The sequence below is a fragment of the Falco biarmicus genome, chromosome 4 (assembly GCF_023638135.1).
Source record: "Falco biarmicus isolate bFalBia1 chromosome 4, bFalBia1.pri, whole genome shotgun sequence".
Classification (NCBI taxonomy): Eukaryota; Metazoa; Chordata; class Aves; order Falconiformes; family Falconidae; genus Falco; species Falco biarmicus.
Window position 1 is genome coordinate 67,661,927 of NC_079291.1, and position 16,880 is coordinate 67,678,806.

General features: G+C 40.0%; 1 protein-coding gene across 2 annotated transcripts in view; it reads right to left on the bottom strand.

Annotated features, from left to right (window-relative positions):
• SPPL2B (signal peptide peptidase like 2B) overlaps positions 1–16,880 on the bottom strand; it is a 26,868-nt gene continuing 9,988 nt past the window's right edge. Inside the window, exons 2-16 of one of the 2 annotated variants that reach the window (XM_056337333.1) lie at positions 16,475–16,594; positions 14,213–14,395; positions 13,461–13,550; positions 12,979–13,118; positions 11,996–12,138; positions 11,033–11,129; positions 10,755–10,871; positions 9,737–9,818; positions 8,871–8,945; positions 8,677–8,739; positions 7,008–7,107; positions 5,959–6,036; positions 3,617–3,777; positions 2,349–2,632; positions 1–1,717 (exon numbers count right to left, since the gene is read on the bottom strand). In XM_056337333.1, the coding sequence (XP_056193308.1) occupies positions 1,693–1,717; positions 2,349–2,632; positions 3,617–3,777; positions 5,959–6,036; positions 7,008–7,107; positions 8,677–8,739; positions 8,871–8,945; positions 9,737–9,818; positions 10,755–10,871; positions 11,033–11,129; positions 11,996–12,138; positions 12,979–13,118; positions 13,461–13,550; positions 14,213–14,395; positions 16,475–16,594 (1,758 nt within the window). In that variant the 3' untranslated portion in view covers positions 1–1,692. Of the gene's footprint in view, positions 1,718–2,348; positions 2,633–3,548; positions 3,778–5,958; positions 6,037–7,007; positions 7,108–8,676; positions 8,740–8,870; positions 8,946–9,736; positions 9,819–10,754; positions 10,872–11,032; positions 11,130–11,995; positions 12,139–12,978; positions 13,119–13,460; positions 13,551–14,212; positions 14,396–16,474; positions 16,595–16,880 lie in introns of those variants that run through there. The other variant, XM_056337335.1, reaches the window with a different exon arrangement.

Genomic DNA, 16,880 nt, shown 5'->3' on the forward strand with positions numbered 1-16,880 from the left:
TTAAATGGTACGGATTCTTCCATTTTAATTGAGTTATAAACAATCTGAGAAATAAACTGTTTCCTAACCCACGACATATGAGAACAAATGTTAAAATACACTTTCAAGTAGATGATAAAACTTTTTGCTTCATCATCAGAAAGCTACTGGCTTTTAAGTATATAAAAAGCTATTCCAAATAACATTATGACTAAAAGACAATCAAGGCAAAGAACCATAGAACTTTGAGTCAGTCTCCAAACTTTTTTTTTTTTTTGCGCTATTTGTCAAGTTCATTTTTTAAACACATTAAGATTGTTTTCTTAATTTAATATACATACTTATACAATGGCTTAAATTAAGGCATAATCCAGCTGGCTCAAGTTTTCAGTAAAATGTCTCTGTTGCTTTTTAGAAGTAGTAATTCTGTTCAGATTACTGCTGGCAAAAGTAACATAGTCCATTAAAAAGGAGATTGAAAAACAGATCTCTGATAGTAGTACTATCTTCCATTAGGGTGATTTGTAAATTAAATGTAGCACAAACCTTTGGACTCAGGAAGCCTTTCCAGAAACTCACCACTAAAGCAACTTACCAGACAGGGCTTGAGGCTTTAAGCAGAAGCTGGTAAAACTCTGAAGCTATAGTGTGGTTTTACAGAAAGCCTTTCACATTCCAGAGAAAAAAAAATACTATCCACCGAACGTGAAACAGATCAAACCACAAGTTACCATCCAAAAAAACCCCACAGGGCAAACTTTTGGAAGACCTAGCCAAAAAGACGGTGGCTAAAATTTAACAGACATTAAAAGAGAGCCCTTCAGAATCCAACTCGAGATGCCAACTGGAGACTCTTAATTTAAAAGCATTGCCTCTGATCTTGTCACTATGATGATACTTTTGTAAATGACATTTTGGGCTCTCAAATACTATGAAGAGTATTTCTTCCACGCAATTTGGAATCATATTCTAGGATCCTAGAATATTTCCATTTTCTATTTCAGTTTTAATGTAAAGTGAGGCTTTCTGGGATTGCAGTTTGTAGAACAGACACCTTTGATAAAGCCATATGTTTGTAGATGGAATAAATAATATGCAAATCACATCAACCCTCTGTGTGTACTAAAGCTGATGCATAAAAGACTCACCATGTTATACAGGAAAATGCACAATTTCAGGAAGAGAAAGTAAGTCCAGCTGCACCCCAGAAAGTTGTAAATTCACAAATTTAGTCCTTCATAATGTTGTGTAGCAAGAGATGCAAAATAGTAGGCTGGATCACAGCCTCATTCAGACCCCAACAGGCCATGCCTTGGCTACTCGGGACACGGACAGGACAGGACTGAGGCAGTTGATGCGTTACTGAGCAGCAAGGAGCTTTAAATCATGACTGACTATAGCACCCTACATGCTCCCTTGGGGATGAAAACACTGGATTATTTCCTTTGGAACGTGAAATTACCATTATATACCTTAAACCAATCAGAAGTAGAAGCTAAAACCCCAAATAAATGGATTTTTATTACTTTACTTTAACATTTTCCCAATGAAAGTATTACCTATTCAGCTTGGTATAGCGCTGCTACTATTTTCTTACCTATTTGACTCGTATGTTATTTCTAAAACATTAAACATTCTTAATATGCTTAATATACGCGTCTCATACGAGTGCTCAGAAAGCTTCCTGCGGCTCTGTCCATCCTGCCTTTTAAACTAGACTAGTAGCCAATACAGGTACCTGGAAGTAAAAACAAAGACAAAAAAGTTAAGAGATGCATTTAATGCACCACGATAGTATAAATCCTTTCAGAGGCGGGTAATTTAACCACGCTCTGCATTTCCTGAATGTCAGTTTATGCTAAAGCATTCCCTTGTAGCAATGGCTTTGACAAGTAGGGAAAAGTAAAGTAAAAGGTGACAATAGGGAAAGTGCTATAAAAAAAAATAATATTACATTTCTCTTGACTTAAGCATCGGAGCAGACTTGTTCAATGCTTGTCCTCTCTGTTAACCTACACTATGCTAAAGCAGCAAAATAGCCACACGAGCACAGAGTACTGTGTAAATAAAGACTCTTAATACTAGCCCGGTATAACGAAAACGGAACGGTCAAAGGCATTCACTAATAAAATGATCATTGAAATCCATACATCAGAACCCTTGTAGAGCACCATTATTTCAGGAAGATGTTTGAAGTGTATAGCTGTACCGAAGCTAGAGGCAGAACATTCGTCGTTGGATTTGATGATCAGACTCCCAGTGAGGTTTCTCAATGAACGCAAACACTACTAAACCAGTCCTAAATACATACTGGTTTTCTATGGATATGTTTGTGAGGGAAAACAAGGAGTTCTTATCCCATCGCTTACTCCAGCTGGTTTTGCTCTACATTGAGGCAGTTGCTTTCATGGTCGTCCTTATCCTGCCCAGCTGGTTCCTCGCTCTGTGCAATAGAAATTTCCGACTGGTCCATCTTTGCGTCAGGATCAGCCAGCTCCTCCGCAGCCGAGGCGGCGTCGCGCAGCTCCTTCACATGGAGGGTAGGGTTGGTCATTTGCTCTGGGCTGGGCTGAAAGCCTGCTGCGTTGCTGTCTTTGGGAGGCTCGGGGCAGTTGACAGGAGCTACCACCAAGGGAGGCTGAGGTAGGTCTTTCTGCAAAGGGAAGGGCACAGTCAGAACGATGGAAAGCCAGGATTGCCGTCCCCAGATATCAGGAGCGATGGCCACACAAAATGAAGATTAAAGGGCCGTCATCCCCGTGATCATTCTCCAGCACTGGACACATGCATACAGTTACCCTGTCTTTGTCTTTATCGTAAACAAGGGGATTTTTCTTCCAGAAATGTGTTTAATTGCCTTCTGCCTGATCGTTCCTCGCCGATTGCAGATGCGTTCTGCTGATCACGCAGGAACAGGCGACCGGCACTTGGGCACCGCATCACTCTCCTGTGCCCACCTTGAATATCGGTGTACAACAACCGGCAACTTGCCCACCACATTTCAGATGATCTCAAATATTTTCCCAACAATTAAATTCAGTTCTCTAGAGGAAAGTTCCGAAGGTTTTCACAAATAGTTGAGTAGCCAAAAAAACCCACCTCACTGGGGGGAACCTCTAGCTTGATAATTTGTCCTTAAAGTAATTATTTAAAATCTATAACCATGCATCACGACAATTTCTATGTCACTTAATGTCACTTGTACCACAGTGAAACAAAGTGATAATTTGCTATATTGAACTAGATTTCTACCTTCATAAGCAGTAGGTTATGAAAAAAATATGCAAAAAAATATTTTCAGGATATATTTTATATAACATTATAAACTATTGTATTTTATATACTATTTTACTACTACTACTTTCAACAGAGATTAAATGAGTAAAATGATGGCAAAATCAAGAAGAACAGACAAAGTCTACTTTACTTTTCACTAGCCAGTTTAAGTGGCTGTAAACACTAAAAAAGAAAACCTTACCGAGGCAAAAAAAGTATGTAAAAAAAAGCAAACAATCAGCAAAACGAAAATCTTTGGTTTTGTTTGATAATACTGCAATATTTTACTCAACTTTAATTCTAGTTAGGTTTTTATAATATTAGTATTTCTTGAAGACACTCATATCAAACTGGTATTCACCGCAAAGCCGCTGCCCGTCCAGAACATTGCGAGCTCCTTTCTCCAAAGAGCCACAGCAAAGCTCGTGAGAAGAGTGCAGGGCACCAAGTAGAGGAGAGCCGGCTGGCCCTTCTGCATCAATGCCAAGGCAACAAAGGTCACAAGAAGGCCTATGCCATATGCTGGAAGGAAACAAAAGCAGAAAAACCCCAATTATTCAGATAGAGCTCTGCTCAGGAACAACTCCGTTGTCTAGATGAGCATCGTAGCAGGAAGTTTTTTCAAGTAATATGTAAAGCAACATCTCCAGGATTTTTTTCAGCGTGTATTTTTTTTTTTACAAGCGTTGTATACACAACGTGACCTTGGAGTGGTGCTTTGCTAAAGAGATGCTCCAGTCTTTCTGGTGATAATAAGATGTGAAAGTCATGTGGTTGGCCCAATGTATACTGTGCAATTAAATCCTTACCTTAAGCCATTTCAGAAAGGTAAAATAAACAAATGAAATACTGTGCCTCATATTGTATTTATGAATTCAACAAAACACAGACAATTAGGTCGACCATTGTAACACACGCTTCGTGTCTGGCTTGGCTTTGACTGTTTAAAGCTAACTGTATGTTATGATTTGTTATTACTATTACATTTCTGCATATATTCTGCAAAAATTACTAAGTAGAACATAAGCAGCTGGGATCTGATACTGTAATTAATTTCAATTACACTTTCAGAACACTGAAGCTAAACCCAACTGATTTTTATTCAGGAAGATGATGCAGAAAGATATTGAGGTGCTGGAGCATGTCCAAAGGTAATCAGTGAAGCTGGCAAAGGGTCTAGAGAACAAGGAGAGAAAGGAGGTTCAGGGAGACCTTACTGCCTGAAAGGAGGGTGCGGGAGGTGGGTGCTGGTCTCTTCTCCCAAGTAACAAGAGATAGGATGGGAGGAAATGGTCTCAAGTTGTGCCAGGGGAGGTTTAGATTGGATATTAGGAAAAATTTCTTCACCAACAGGGCTGTCGAGCACTGGAACAGGCTGCTGAGGGAAGTAGTGGAGTCACCACCCCTGGAGGTATCTAAAAGCCATGTAGATGTGCTGCTTAGGGGTACAGTTTAGTGGTGGACTTGGTAGTGTTAGGTTATGGTTAGGCTCGACCTTAAGGGTCCTTTCCAGCTTACATGATTCTATGATCAGAATACTCAATGCCTTTTTACAGTTCTTCAAAAATGTTTTTTTTTCAGGGAACACTATGTTAGTGAGAATTCCTTGTATCTAGTTGAAGTATTTCTTCTTGTGACTTCAATCCATTGCCTCACATCTTATCCCTAAGTGAAGTCTGTCTCTGTTTTCTCTGCACCCTCTCACATGAGGATGCGGACAGCAACCGAATCTCCTTTTTCCCTTCTCTTTTAAAATCACACGCTCCAGCCCTCAGCCTCCATTGGATTTACCCCAGTATGTCAGTGTCTGTCTTGCACCAGGTTAAGACTTGGTCTTCACTGCTAAATCGAGGGCAATAATCACTTCTCTCACACTGCTGGCCCAGTTTTGCTCCGTGTGTGGTTAGTTTTCATTGCTGCAATAACTGCTGACTCTTCATGGATACAACCACTTCTGTAAACGCGTTTTGAAAGTACCAGGTAAGACAACAGTTTTGTTTGTGTATATACAAGAGGAATTGGGACACTGAAATAAAGGCATCTCTCTAACCCTGCTATAGGTGTCCAAGGACCTAGCTATTTTTTCAAACGAATTTCAAAAGCAGTTTTTCATGAAAATTTTTCATGACAGTAGCTGCAAGCATCTTAAGTCTCCGCTAGCATACTTTGTAACAAAGCCAACAGCAATCTGTAAGACCCTATTCACCAGTCATCTTTAAGTCCATGTCACGTACCTCTGTGGGTTCTACAAACGAGAGAAGAAAACTAATTTTGAGGTGTTACAGCCATCATAGTACAATTCATTGCCATGGATTTTTAGAATACACAAAAAGTTAAGAACAAAGCCAAAGGGAAATATCCCTGAACCTGAATTCTCCTGTGCAATAAACTCAAAGATTCACGAAGCAAGAAACCAGAGTAGCTCATTTTGCATCTAGGCAGTGCAGAGGTAAGTGTTACAGCGAGACAAACCAGGGGAACGAGAAGCTCCCCTTCTATGCAGCGGACAAAACCGTTCAGGAAAACGACAACAGATAACTTGGTGATGGAAGGATTAGCCTCGAAAGTACTTTGCTAAAATATTTCTGTTCAATAATAAAAGGTGAACAAAGAAATGAAACTGTAATATGAGGCAGATGGTATGCTAAAGGGAGCGACTCGTGTAGGTGTTGTGTTCAGGTGTCACCGAACTGTTCCACCTACCTATTGTGCAGGCAACAAAATAGACTCTGGACGACTGCACCTGAATATCGAATCTATGGCAATAGGCTACCAGCAAGCCTAGGGAAGGAAAGAACAATTACAACATGCTTTCAACCCCTTCATGCATTAAGGTACACAAAGCCATCAAAATATCTAGAAATTTTTAAGATTAATTTTTTTTTTCAACACTTACTTGGGCACCCCGGTGTTTAAGTACCATGACAGCATCCTTCAGGAGGCTGCGCAGCTTACAAAACGGTTATATGATAGCACAAGCCCAGTACAGCAGAAACACTCTAATAATAAAATTAATATCTACAAATGCACAGATCCTAGATACAAAATGTCATCCCATCCCTAACAAACAGTTGTTAAAATACAGTGTTCGCAAGAGTAAGGGTAAGTTCATCCCTTCCAGCTCCTAGGAAAGACAGCAGGAATTTATGGTTAATGCCTCTGCTTATTACAGGTCGGGGGAGGAGGGGACATGAACAGGGATGACTCAGTTCATATTTCCCAAAATACAAAAAAATAAACAAACGATTTCTCAGAAGAATCCTGAAAGCCAGAAGACGCATACTTGTTACCACCTGCAGTGGTGCCAGGAATACCTTGACATCCTACCTGCAGTCAAATTTGAGAGCAGGTGTGGTGGGAACACTGGCTGTCGTGTGAGTAACACAATTACGAAGCTTTGAGTGGTCAGTTACATGTGTACTCAGATCATGTGCAAATGGACAAATAATTTCCTCTATCACTACGCTACTAAACATGTTTTATACTATTAAATTAGTTGCTAAATCAACTCCTGAGGTTTCTCTACTTTTCGTGACATCGCTGCATGTGAAACTGAACTGTAAGATTAATGTGCATTTAATTTCTTACAGAAAAAGTGAATAGTGCAGGGAAAAAAAGAAGATAAAAGCTATACTTATTTATCAGGTTTACAGTAGCCAAACCAAACTTCCCACCTGAAACAGAAGTGCAAGATAAATAACTAATATGACGGCACAACAAGTAAAATTCTTAACACGCTAAACAAGAAATACCTGGAACTAAAATGTCTCCAAATCCCAGGAGAGAAAAAGGCCTGTCACACAGCGCCAGCGGTGAGGAGTTCAGGCGTGGAACCTTCAGGACCATCGGGAGCTTGGAACGAGACACACACACCTTAGAAAAGCTGTTTTCTCGACATACTGACACCATCTTTATGTTGTCATATTTGTATACATATATATATATATATATATTTATGTTACCAGAACTTGTTTCTGTTGTACTGAAACTGCAGACTCCAAATAAAGCAAAATTATCTTTTTTTACATTATAGACCCTTATGTTTAAACTATTTTATTAATATTACTCACAACTAACAAAATGTATTTATCTTTTCTTACGTTACGGACCCTTACGTTTAAAGTCTTTTTTAATATTACTCACAACTAACGAAACGTATTTAAGATAGGACTGACAAAATACTTCCTGAAAACAAACAGCCAAGGCAACTCCACGTGACCGTCATCTCAAAACACTCTATGTGCAAGTCCTCACATGCAATAGGGTAGGAACGTAAAGAATTTAGGTAAGCAGCCACATGTGTAAGAAATAACTGTTAATGTTTCATTCTACTGGTTGCAATAAAAGTCTCACAAGAGTAAAGACTTGAGTAATTTAAAAAAGGATTTTTCATATAACTGTAAAGACTTTTTTCCCCCCACTGTTCCTACTTATTATATAATTTGCAACGTTGAGGCACAGGATGGCAAGGTTCATTGCCAGCATGTATCCTCTTTAATACAGTACGTTAATACATCTTTAATACAGTACATTAGAGAAGCTTTATTTTCCTTTTTCTCTTTCCTTACGTTAGTGCCAGAATAATTTTATCTACTTATACTATCCTTATTTTTTTATATAATTCATTCTGTGCATGAAACTGAAACTAAAGGGATACAAAAGACAAGAAGTTAAAAAAATTAGTATGCATGATATAGATGGATCCATCCGTAGATCATCCTGCAAACAACCGTTGTCTTTACTATTTTCCCACGTGACAGTATTACATTCGTTGCTGGAAAGAGACTCAACATCCTTAAATTAACAAAACCAGTTTTCCTACAGATTTGTTTCTTACTTGGTTTGCACCCTGTCTCTACAGTCTCCTACACCTCCTGTACTCCCCTCCCTGAGTCAGCCCCGCCACGCTGTGCAGTCCTGCTCACACAGCTGGCAGCGGCCGAGCGGTACAGAACCACTGAACACCAACTTCGGGTTTTCTTTCTGTCTCCAATTTGTCTTTCTCTCCTTTGCCTCACCTTTTCATAAAGCAATTATCAGAACAGGAGAGGAGGGGGAAGAGACAGACCGTTCAGATAGGTTTTATCTCTTTAGGTAAAAAGGAATATGCTTCATTAGTGGTCAGTTATATTTACAAATGTGGTCCCATGTTGTTGTGGAGCTGAGCTAACCAGTTTCCTGACACTGAAACCCTTTCAAAGCAAGATAAAGGAAGACCAAAGCTGTTGTGATGAACCACGAAGTCTGCTTTGCTCCCTGCGTTTGGTGTAGATTTCCAGAGAGCTCAGGAATGCTTGTTTCCATATTAAGTTCTTTTCAGACTGGCATCTCCCTTTCAGCTTTTGTGGTCTTTGAATTTTAGAGAAGTTGAAAACGTAATAGCTGGAAGTTAGTGCCACGTTTTCAGACTACATACAGTACCTTTTCATGAGTGGCAGAATCAGATGGGCCCGCAGCCACCTCCACCATTATACTCTCCCCAGTCTAAAGAAAAAAGGGGAAAATTGTAAATCAGCACTTCACTCAGCAGGTCTGGGATCAGTTAGGAACACAGAGAAGCAGGTCATTCCGCTTTACTCTGTGAACAGCGGGCACTAGAGGAGTACTTCACTTACCTTTGTTAGAAAAGGTGTGATAAATACAAAGAATACATCATACACAAAAAGAACCAGGAGGAGCAAGGTACAACCCTGAAGGGAGAGACAAGATACCTGGTATTTACACACTATGCACTAGTAAACAGCAAAGAATTCATAATTAGCAACTTAAGACCATTCAAGGTAAAAGCTAACAAGGAATAAGTCACTCAAGTATTTTTCTTAATTCCTAAATATTTCAGATGGAGGAATTGGGCCTCGTGCACCATATAAAAGAAAGTAATTCTCAGGCACAAAATGACATGTCAGTCCTAAAACTCTGTATCTCGTAAAAACTGGAAACAGTGTAATTTCCATTTGTTAGGAAACATTAAGGAGTTCTGCATTTTCTCTGGAGGATGCTAGACATAGCTTGAAACAATACCCACTGGCCCACCTGTACAGGGAAAAAAATATATAGGTGAAGATAACTTGAAACAGAGTCTGAAGAGCCACCTAAGGGGTAACTAAATGACTAACACCGATTTTTATCTTACAATAAGTAAGTAAGTTCTGGAAGTTTTAAAAAAACGCCAGTATGACGCATCAATTGTGTGTCAAATTTGGAAAACTAAACCAAACCAAAAAACCAACAAAACTAAAAAAAAATACCCAAAAAACCAGAAGTGAGTGTGCGGTCACCACACTACAAAACTTTAAGTTATCAAACACCATGCATAAAAATCATATGCCATTTATTGGTCTTCATTATACTAATTAAATCACTATTCCAAGTTACCTATGAATGGAAGCGCATTTCCAAGCCAATGTGCTCTAAGTGGCTCCTCTGTTCAACTACGTACAGGCAAACATTCTCTCTTTTTATGTCCGTGTAACTTTCTTACCTTAAATGTAGGCAGGCGAATGGTTTTCAACATGTAAAGACAGAAAGCAATTCCTAAAGCATCTTGCAGAACCCAGGCCCACCTAAGGAAGAAAGAGGGGAACATTTTTGCAGGAAAACTATAGGACAGCCAGACCAAGCCTTGTCCTCACTAAGGACCTCCTCGTGCCTAAAAACTTTATTAAAAGTACTTGCTTGAAACCAGCACGGTTGTCAGCATGGCTTCACAAATAGGAAGTTATGCTGGATCAACCTGATAATCTTCTACGACGAAATGACTGGCGTGGTAGGGGAGGGAAGAGCAGGGGGATGCTGCCTGTCTAGACTTCAGGAAGGATTTCCACTGAGAATCTCCCAGAAAATCCTCACAGAGAAACCGATGAAGTACAGGTTGGATGAGTAAACGGTGAGGTGGGATGAAAACGGGCTGAACAAGGTTCAGTGGGTACCAAAGTAAGAAGTGCTGGGGTCCTCTGGCCTGTGTGTACGTGTACACCCTCTTGTGCTGCGGGATGCCTACAGCTGGGGCTGCTTGGATGTGTTTTGCAAGTGAGGGATAGAAGCACCGATGCTCTCTGCTTTACTCTTGATCGCGAGGATCAGAGGAGTAGGATTTGAGACACGAAACACGAAGTTTTCCCTAAAATTGCAAAAGTCTGGATGCAGATGAGCGATTACGTTGTTGTGATCAACACCTGAGCGCTTCTGATGGGGCTCCCTGCAGGAGGTATTCAGGTCCACTCCAGCTTTGAGACAGAAAATGGATTTCCTAGTCCTAAATATCCCAGGTTGGAACAGCTCTATAGTACTTCTGTAGTCCTTAGTCGGACACTTATTTCTCTAAAAGGTGTTTCAGAGTTGATGCTTCCTGGATTTATGAGTTCTGTCAGTGAACAAGCCACAGAAAATGGACCCCGCAAAGGCAATAACAGGCATTCAAGGCACTTCTACTGATACCACTTACTTATAGTATAAAGCATGTTACAATTTCTAGCACAGAAACTAAGATACACACTTACTGATCTTCATTTCTGAAGATTCCCCAGACTACGCTGACAGAGATACAAAATACCGCCAGCAGTAACATCCGGACCTGCGGACGCTTGTGAAAATAAGGCAAGTTGTTGTCTGGGATTCTGAAAATGAAACACACCAAAGCTACAGTTGTCTTATGTAGTTACCCTCCTCCTTTGATAGACATTTTGAAGTATGCAAACCAACTTGTAACTCCCACACCCTACCCAACATTATAAAAAAAATGAATTTTGCCTGTTAAAAAGTTAGAATCGCCACATACCTACACTTTCCCAAGGGGAATCTTCTTACAAAGGGAGACAGACAACTGTAGAGACCAATTGAGGCAGCCAGGCAGAATATTCCTATGATAACATAGACTGAGAAACAACAAGTAGTAAGTCCAAGCAGGTTAAGGTAAGAAAGGCTTCTTTTCATATCTCAGCTGAATAAAGAACAGACAATCAAAAAGCTTGAATGAGAAATAAGGCTTACATTTCACCAGCGAGGGTTAAATTCAGGGACTTCAAATGATTTTTGATTAGATTTATGTTCTTTAAGTAGCTAATTCTAGCTCATTTTTACTCAGGTGTACTTTATGCAACAGCTACTTCAACAAATCAAAACCTCTGTGCTTATATTCTTAAAGTCAGTAATTAAATTATAAGCCTAAAAGGCAATTTACGGTGAAGTGTTTATCATCTCGTTACATGTGAGCACATGGGAACTCTTAAAATTACTCAGTAGCAAAATTAATTAATACAGATGGGCTGCAACTTTCATAACTTTCTCAGAAATACGACGATGGAAGTTACAGTGCATTAGGCTCTCATGTTCTTTTGTCAATCAATTTGATAAGTAATCAGTAGAAACTTATCTTTATAGTGATAAGAAAATTGATCCTGGATCCCATAACTAACTTCAAATTGAACAATAATAGAAAGACGGGTATAGGTTTGAGAACACCTTTGGCAAAAAATAGAAGGTGGAAGACGTTAAGTCTGTATCTACTTAATAGGTTTTAACGTTTGAAAGCAGCTCTGTGATCACCTAATTCAACCTCACTAGAAGCAGGTATAGAAATCTACTCAGTGAGCTTTCTTACAGGGTTTAAATCGTATTGGGATGAAGAAACATGGCAGAATACAGCTGTTTCATAATTATTTTCACAGTAAAAATGTTCTCTACATGATGGCAGCCTTGCAACATTGAAGATATATCAATACAAATACAACTTTAAGAGTACCTAAGTGGTCATAGAAGAAATAAAGCAGGACCAGCATTGAGCAGCACATCACTACAAAGACACAGATCATTATCGGAGTCACATCAACTGTTTCATCATCATGTTTCTCTGCCCCATCGTCACGTTTGTGCTTCATGTACCGCCTGAAAGAGTAACATGGCTATTATCAGTCCACTCCTTCTGCAATAAAATATAAAAAGGCACTGAACCCTCAGTGAGAACCGCATCAGGCTGGAAAACATGACACACCGCCAGTGCCTGCACTGATTTCCACTCAAGTCAGTGGAACTCCGCATTTTACATGCAAGTAGGTACATCAGATATAATACAACACATAAAAGAGTAAGTGCTGTATTAATTTATCAAAAGTGCTATTTTCCACTCACTAAGAACTCAACATAATCCCGTAAATTACTGCAGAATAATTTGCTGACTTCAGACAAAATCCTGAAGTCAGGTTGTGTATATACAAAGTATATGTTAGAAACAAGCACGGCACAGATGACCTCCTCCCCTGCAACTCTGCTTACTGGCAAAAAGTAACCACAAAATTTCAACAAAATATTAACAATAAACATAGTACATGTTATAGCCTTCTAATCAGCTGGTTTTGCACTACACTAGTTAAAAATTTTTTTACTATTTTTTTTACAAAATACTTTTACGGTGAATTTTTGCAAAAGCCCTAATAGGAAGCCTATTACCATCCCATTTTACTTCTGAGCTTTCCAAACGTTTGGCTTTTTGACAAGGCAAAATATTAAACCATTCTACATGAAAATGATACTCTAATACATACAGTAACGAAGCCAATACAAGGCTCAGGGCCCTTCAAAAGTCACCCCAGCATTTCTCCATTCTGGTTAAATAGACAGTCTCCAACCCCCATTAGCAGACCTACCAGGTGATCTTTAGATAAATACCACTTTTTTTTTCCTGTATAAAATACAAGAAAACAGACATACTACATTCCAGTTACTCACTTTTTCACATCTCTGCTTCCTGCCCAGTAGCCTCCGATTGCAACAGTCCCCACAGCCATGACAAATATAATCACCATGTTATAGTCGAGCACCGGCTCGTTTGGTGCATACATTGCCCCTTTCACGGAGCTGCCGAAACTCTGTGGAGGTAAGTACAAGCTATTCAGAATTCCAAAAAGCTGCCTAAGCAAAGGTTCAGTTACTTAGTGCAACCCCAGAACGAAGCTTTATTATTAATACTTAAGAGCAATCTATTGGCTCTACTATTAGTGATATTTATTTACAGCACCAGGCTCCATTTTGATTTTATTCCAAAGAAGATAAATGACTTCCCAAAAGAGTTACATTTTTTTTTCAAAACATATTAATACAATCTTCATGAGTACAACTCTCTACAGATTCAAAGCTCTTAAGATGGACTTCAAATACTGTTGAACAGCGATTCATTTAAACGATACCAGAGCATTTAGTATCAAGTTTACCTTGCCGATATCTAACATATCGGTGTAGCTGAGCAGCGCCACAGGAATATCAATCTCTTCATACTGACTCCTGTTACCCCCAGGGGGAACCTGGAAGACAGTTCAGCCCAGATAAGAATATAAACATTTCTGCAAATACTCCAAAAAGGTTCAAGTTCTGTTTCTGTTAATTGGGAAAATACTCTAGAAAGGACAGTAAAATCTCAAAGTCAAAATGTATACTTGTTTCCAGTGAACAGTAAGTCATTAAAGACCGTAACAGCAAAATGCAGCAACCAAACTTCAAGCAGTATCTTTTGCATGTCAGGGTCGTTGTTTTATGACTGATGTGCCTCTAGTATTATCTACGATACTCAAAACTACTGGTTTTACAAAACATACGCTGGTAATGCTCTAGCTGAATCTAAAGCACTAGATTCACCGTGCTTAGATCTCACTGAAGGCAGTAATAGGAGTCAAGAACCCAACCTCCTCCTCTGATTCCAGTATCTCACATGACATAAGGATCATTCTGAGCCCTTGCCTTGGATGGTACATGGGCTCTACGCAGCACTCTTCCTACTACAAGCACCTCCTCTTTGCATTAGTCCTTCCTTCGGATGTATTATTTCCACACGCTATACAATGTACGTTCATGCATAAACACACACTATTTTAAAGAGGAGCATGAAAGACCAGCAGTGAGCACTGAAGACAAGACAGTATCTAACATCAGAGGAGCACCAGCAATACAGAAAGACAAAAAGACTTACCAGTCTCTCTCTACTAACAATCAGCAGCCCACGAGCTCCGTTTATCTGAGCAAGCCTCACTTTCTCATAGAAGGTACAATTCCCTCGCATCACCATGGGGATTTGGTTATTAAATCCCCCATCAGGTATGTCAGAAGGAGAACACAAAACAGATGCTGTCAGGTCCTGCAGTTGCAAGAGTGACTGAAAAGAAAGAAATTAGTTAAATACATATATCTATATAAAATAAAAGAAGTCAAAAGCAGGAACCACAGAGTTCCCAAAGGGCAATTTAGAACTTTCAAGTAATGGAATGATAGACTATTCCCAGAGGAACTTGAAAGCTGGAACAGTGCCACACTCTCTACCATGTAGGGTCCTGCCTGGCTTCACCTTATTGAACAGAATTCTGCTGGTAATAAAATCTGGGTTATGATCTGCACTTGCATTTGTTTTCTTTAGCACTGTTGCCGTTCTGATGCACACATCCAGGGTGTAGGAGGAGGACAGTGAAGTGTTATAATTGCTAGGGTGGCACAGAGCGGGCAGGCTGAGATGACTGAGGGGATGAACAGCTAGAAACACAACCACAGGCTAGGGTAAAGTACAAAAGCATAGGCAACAAAAATAAACTTCCATTTTGAAACCAAACGTATACAGTTAACTGAGGGTTTGGATCCTAAGCACCTGGATACTGGATTCTAAAGCTGCTTCTCCCACTGCTTGCCATTCAAAGACGTTTCAGGCCTGCCCCAATTCTTTAGTTTTGGCCCTCAGGCCCAAAGACATCTACTCTGGTATGTTTACACAGGAACAGTCCAAAAACACTTTAAGGTTTTAGAAATAACACCGACACAAATTGTTCCTTGCAAAACCTAAACAACATGAAGCATCCTTGCTCAGTTGCTTTTGCAAGTCACCTGAAAAATGCAATTCTACACCCAATAACTGATTCTTGGCGTGAGCTGTGCTAACAGAAGCAGGTCACAGCCCCACTCTTGCTAGGAGCGGAGCTGTTAGGTTTGAGAAGTCTCAGGGTAAATTTTTAACCTGAAAACCTGACACACGTAACACTTTTTTGTTAGAGATCCACAGGCACATGACACAATACCTGTAATAACTGACTCTGCTGTTTCAGGAGGGAAAGGTAAGGGTCAAGCTGTCAGCAGCCCTAATCTTATTCAGGAAATTGCTGTTGCCAACTGGCTCCCACTTTAGAGGCAGTAAAATGTCTCTGCACACACTCCCTGGTTGTCCAGGTTTCAGGAAAGCTTATCAGCTCTATCAGAGCAGAACACACGCAGAGCGGGCTCAGGCTGGTGTATGGCATAGCTGCGGTGAACAAATCGTACGGCTCGAGGGGAGGAGGAGGGAGAATGTGAAAGAAGGGAAAGGCAGAGGGCGAGCTGAGGAAGGAGACATTGATAGGCATGGCATATAGCACAGGCGACCCAAGTGCTCTGTGGAAGGCAGGGCAGAACCCGCTGAATGCTCCAACTTCAGTTCAGTGCAGGTTACTCCGGACTGTAGCAGCTCCTGCAGAGCTACTGAAATGTGCCTCCAGTGAGTTTTTATGAGACTGGTTGAACCAAAATGTCCACAGTACCATCCCCAGCTCTCACAAATCCTAAAGTCTAGACACACGGCAAAGCAGCTGCAGCTTCTGAGCTATCCCTGTATCCAGGGAGAAACCTGCAGTTGTAATAAACCCACCACAGGTGATTAAGACTTGATTATATGTTGATAAGGAATATTAATAATTCTGTGTAGCGCTCAACTGGTAGATTAAGGAATACAACTAATAAAATGAACAGAGTATCAGTCATCTTCCCCAGTTAGTACCTCATTCAAAGTGTATTTGCTGAATTCATCATTCAGTGATAGTAACTTTCTCATGGAATAGAGCAAAGAATTCACTCGATTGTCAGCTCATACAGCTTTGGATAATGCAGAAAGCTTGACACAGTTTGCGACTACTTATTCTTACGCTCAACAGAGCTATGAACCACTGAGAAAGCACTAAAGGTCACAGTTCAGTATATTAACAAGGCCACGTGGCATCTTTTTGTATCATACTGACATACAAAAACTCCTTTCCAACCACAGGTAGTTGCCATTTTCATTTAATTGATCGTGTTGTGCAAAAGGAAGGTTTTTGCTTTGAAGTAGAAATAGCGAAGTAGTTGCTTCAAATTCGCTAATCCAAGTTAGAAATCAGAAGTTTCCTGTAAGCAAAGGCATTCCTGAATACATTCTTCTGTCATTGCTTGGCTGGGTACTTACAGCTTTACCCAAATCATGTGGCAAATGGGCCCACTGAGAGTTGAAGAGGATACAATAGTCTTTTCCTTTGCTGCTCCCCTTCTCTGAAAGGACATGTACCATCCCATACTCGCAGTAGACCTGAAAAGGTAACAAAAATTTCACTACAAGAATTTTGGGTCACATGAAATAGCAGAAGTGATGGGTGTAACTTGCTGTTGACTCACCTGCTGTGCATTTTAAAGTAAAACAAAAGATTCTACAAAAGTTTCCATATCTCTGCGGGGAGTACAGTGGAATTTGTTATTATTTCCATCACACATCAAAGACTTCAGATACATTAGGCAGATCCCCTCCTACACAGCAACTGGTCAAAGAATTACATGAAACCTCATCAAATGCTACTGGATGTGTTTAAAAAAAAACA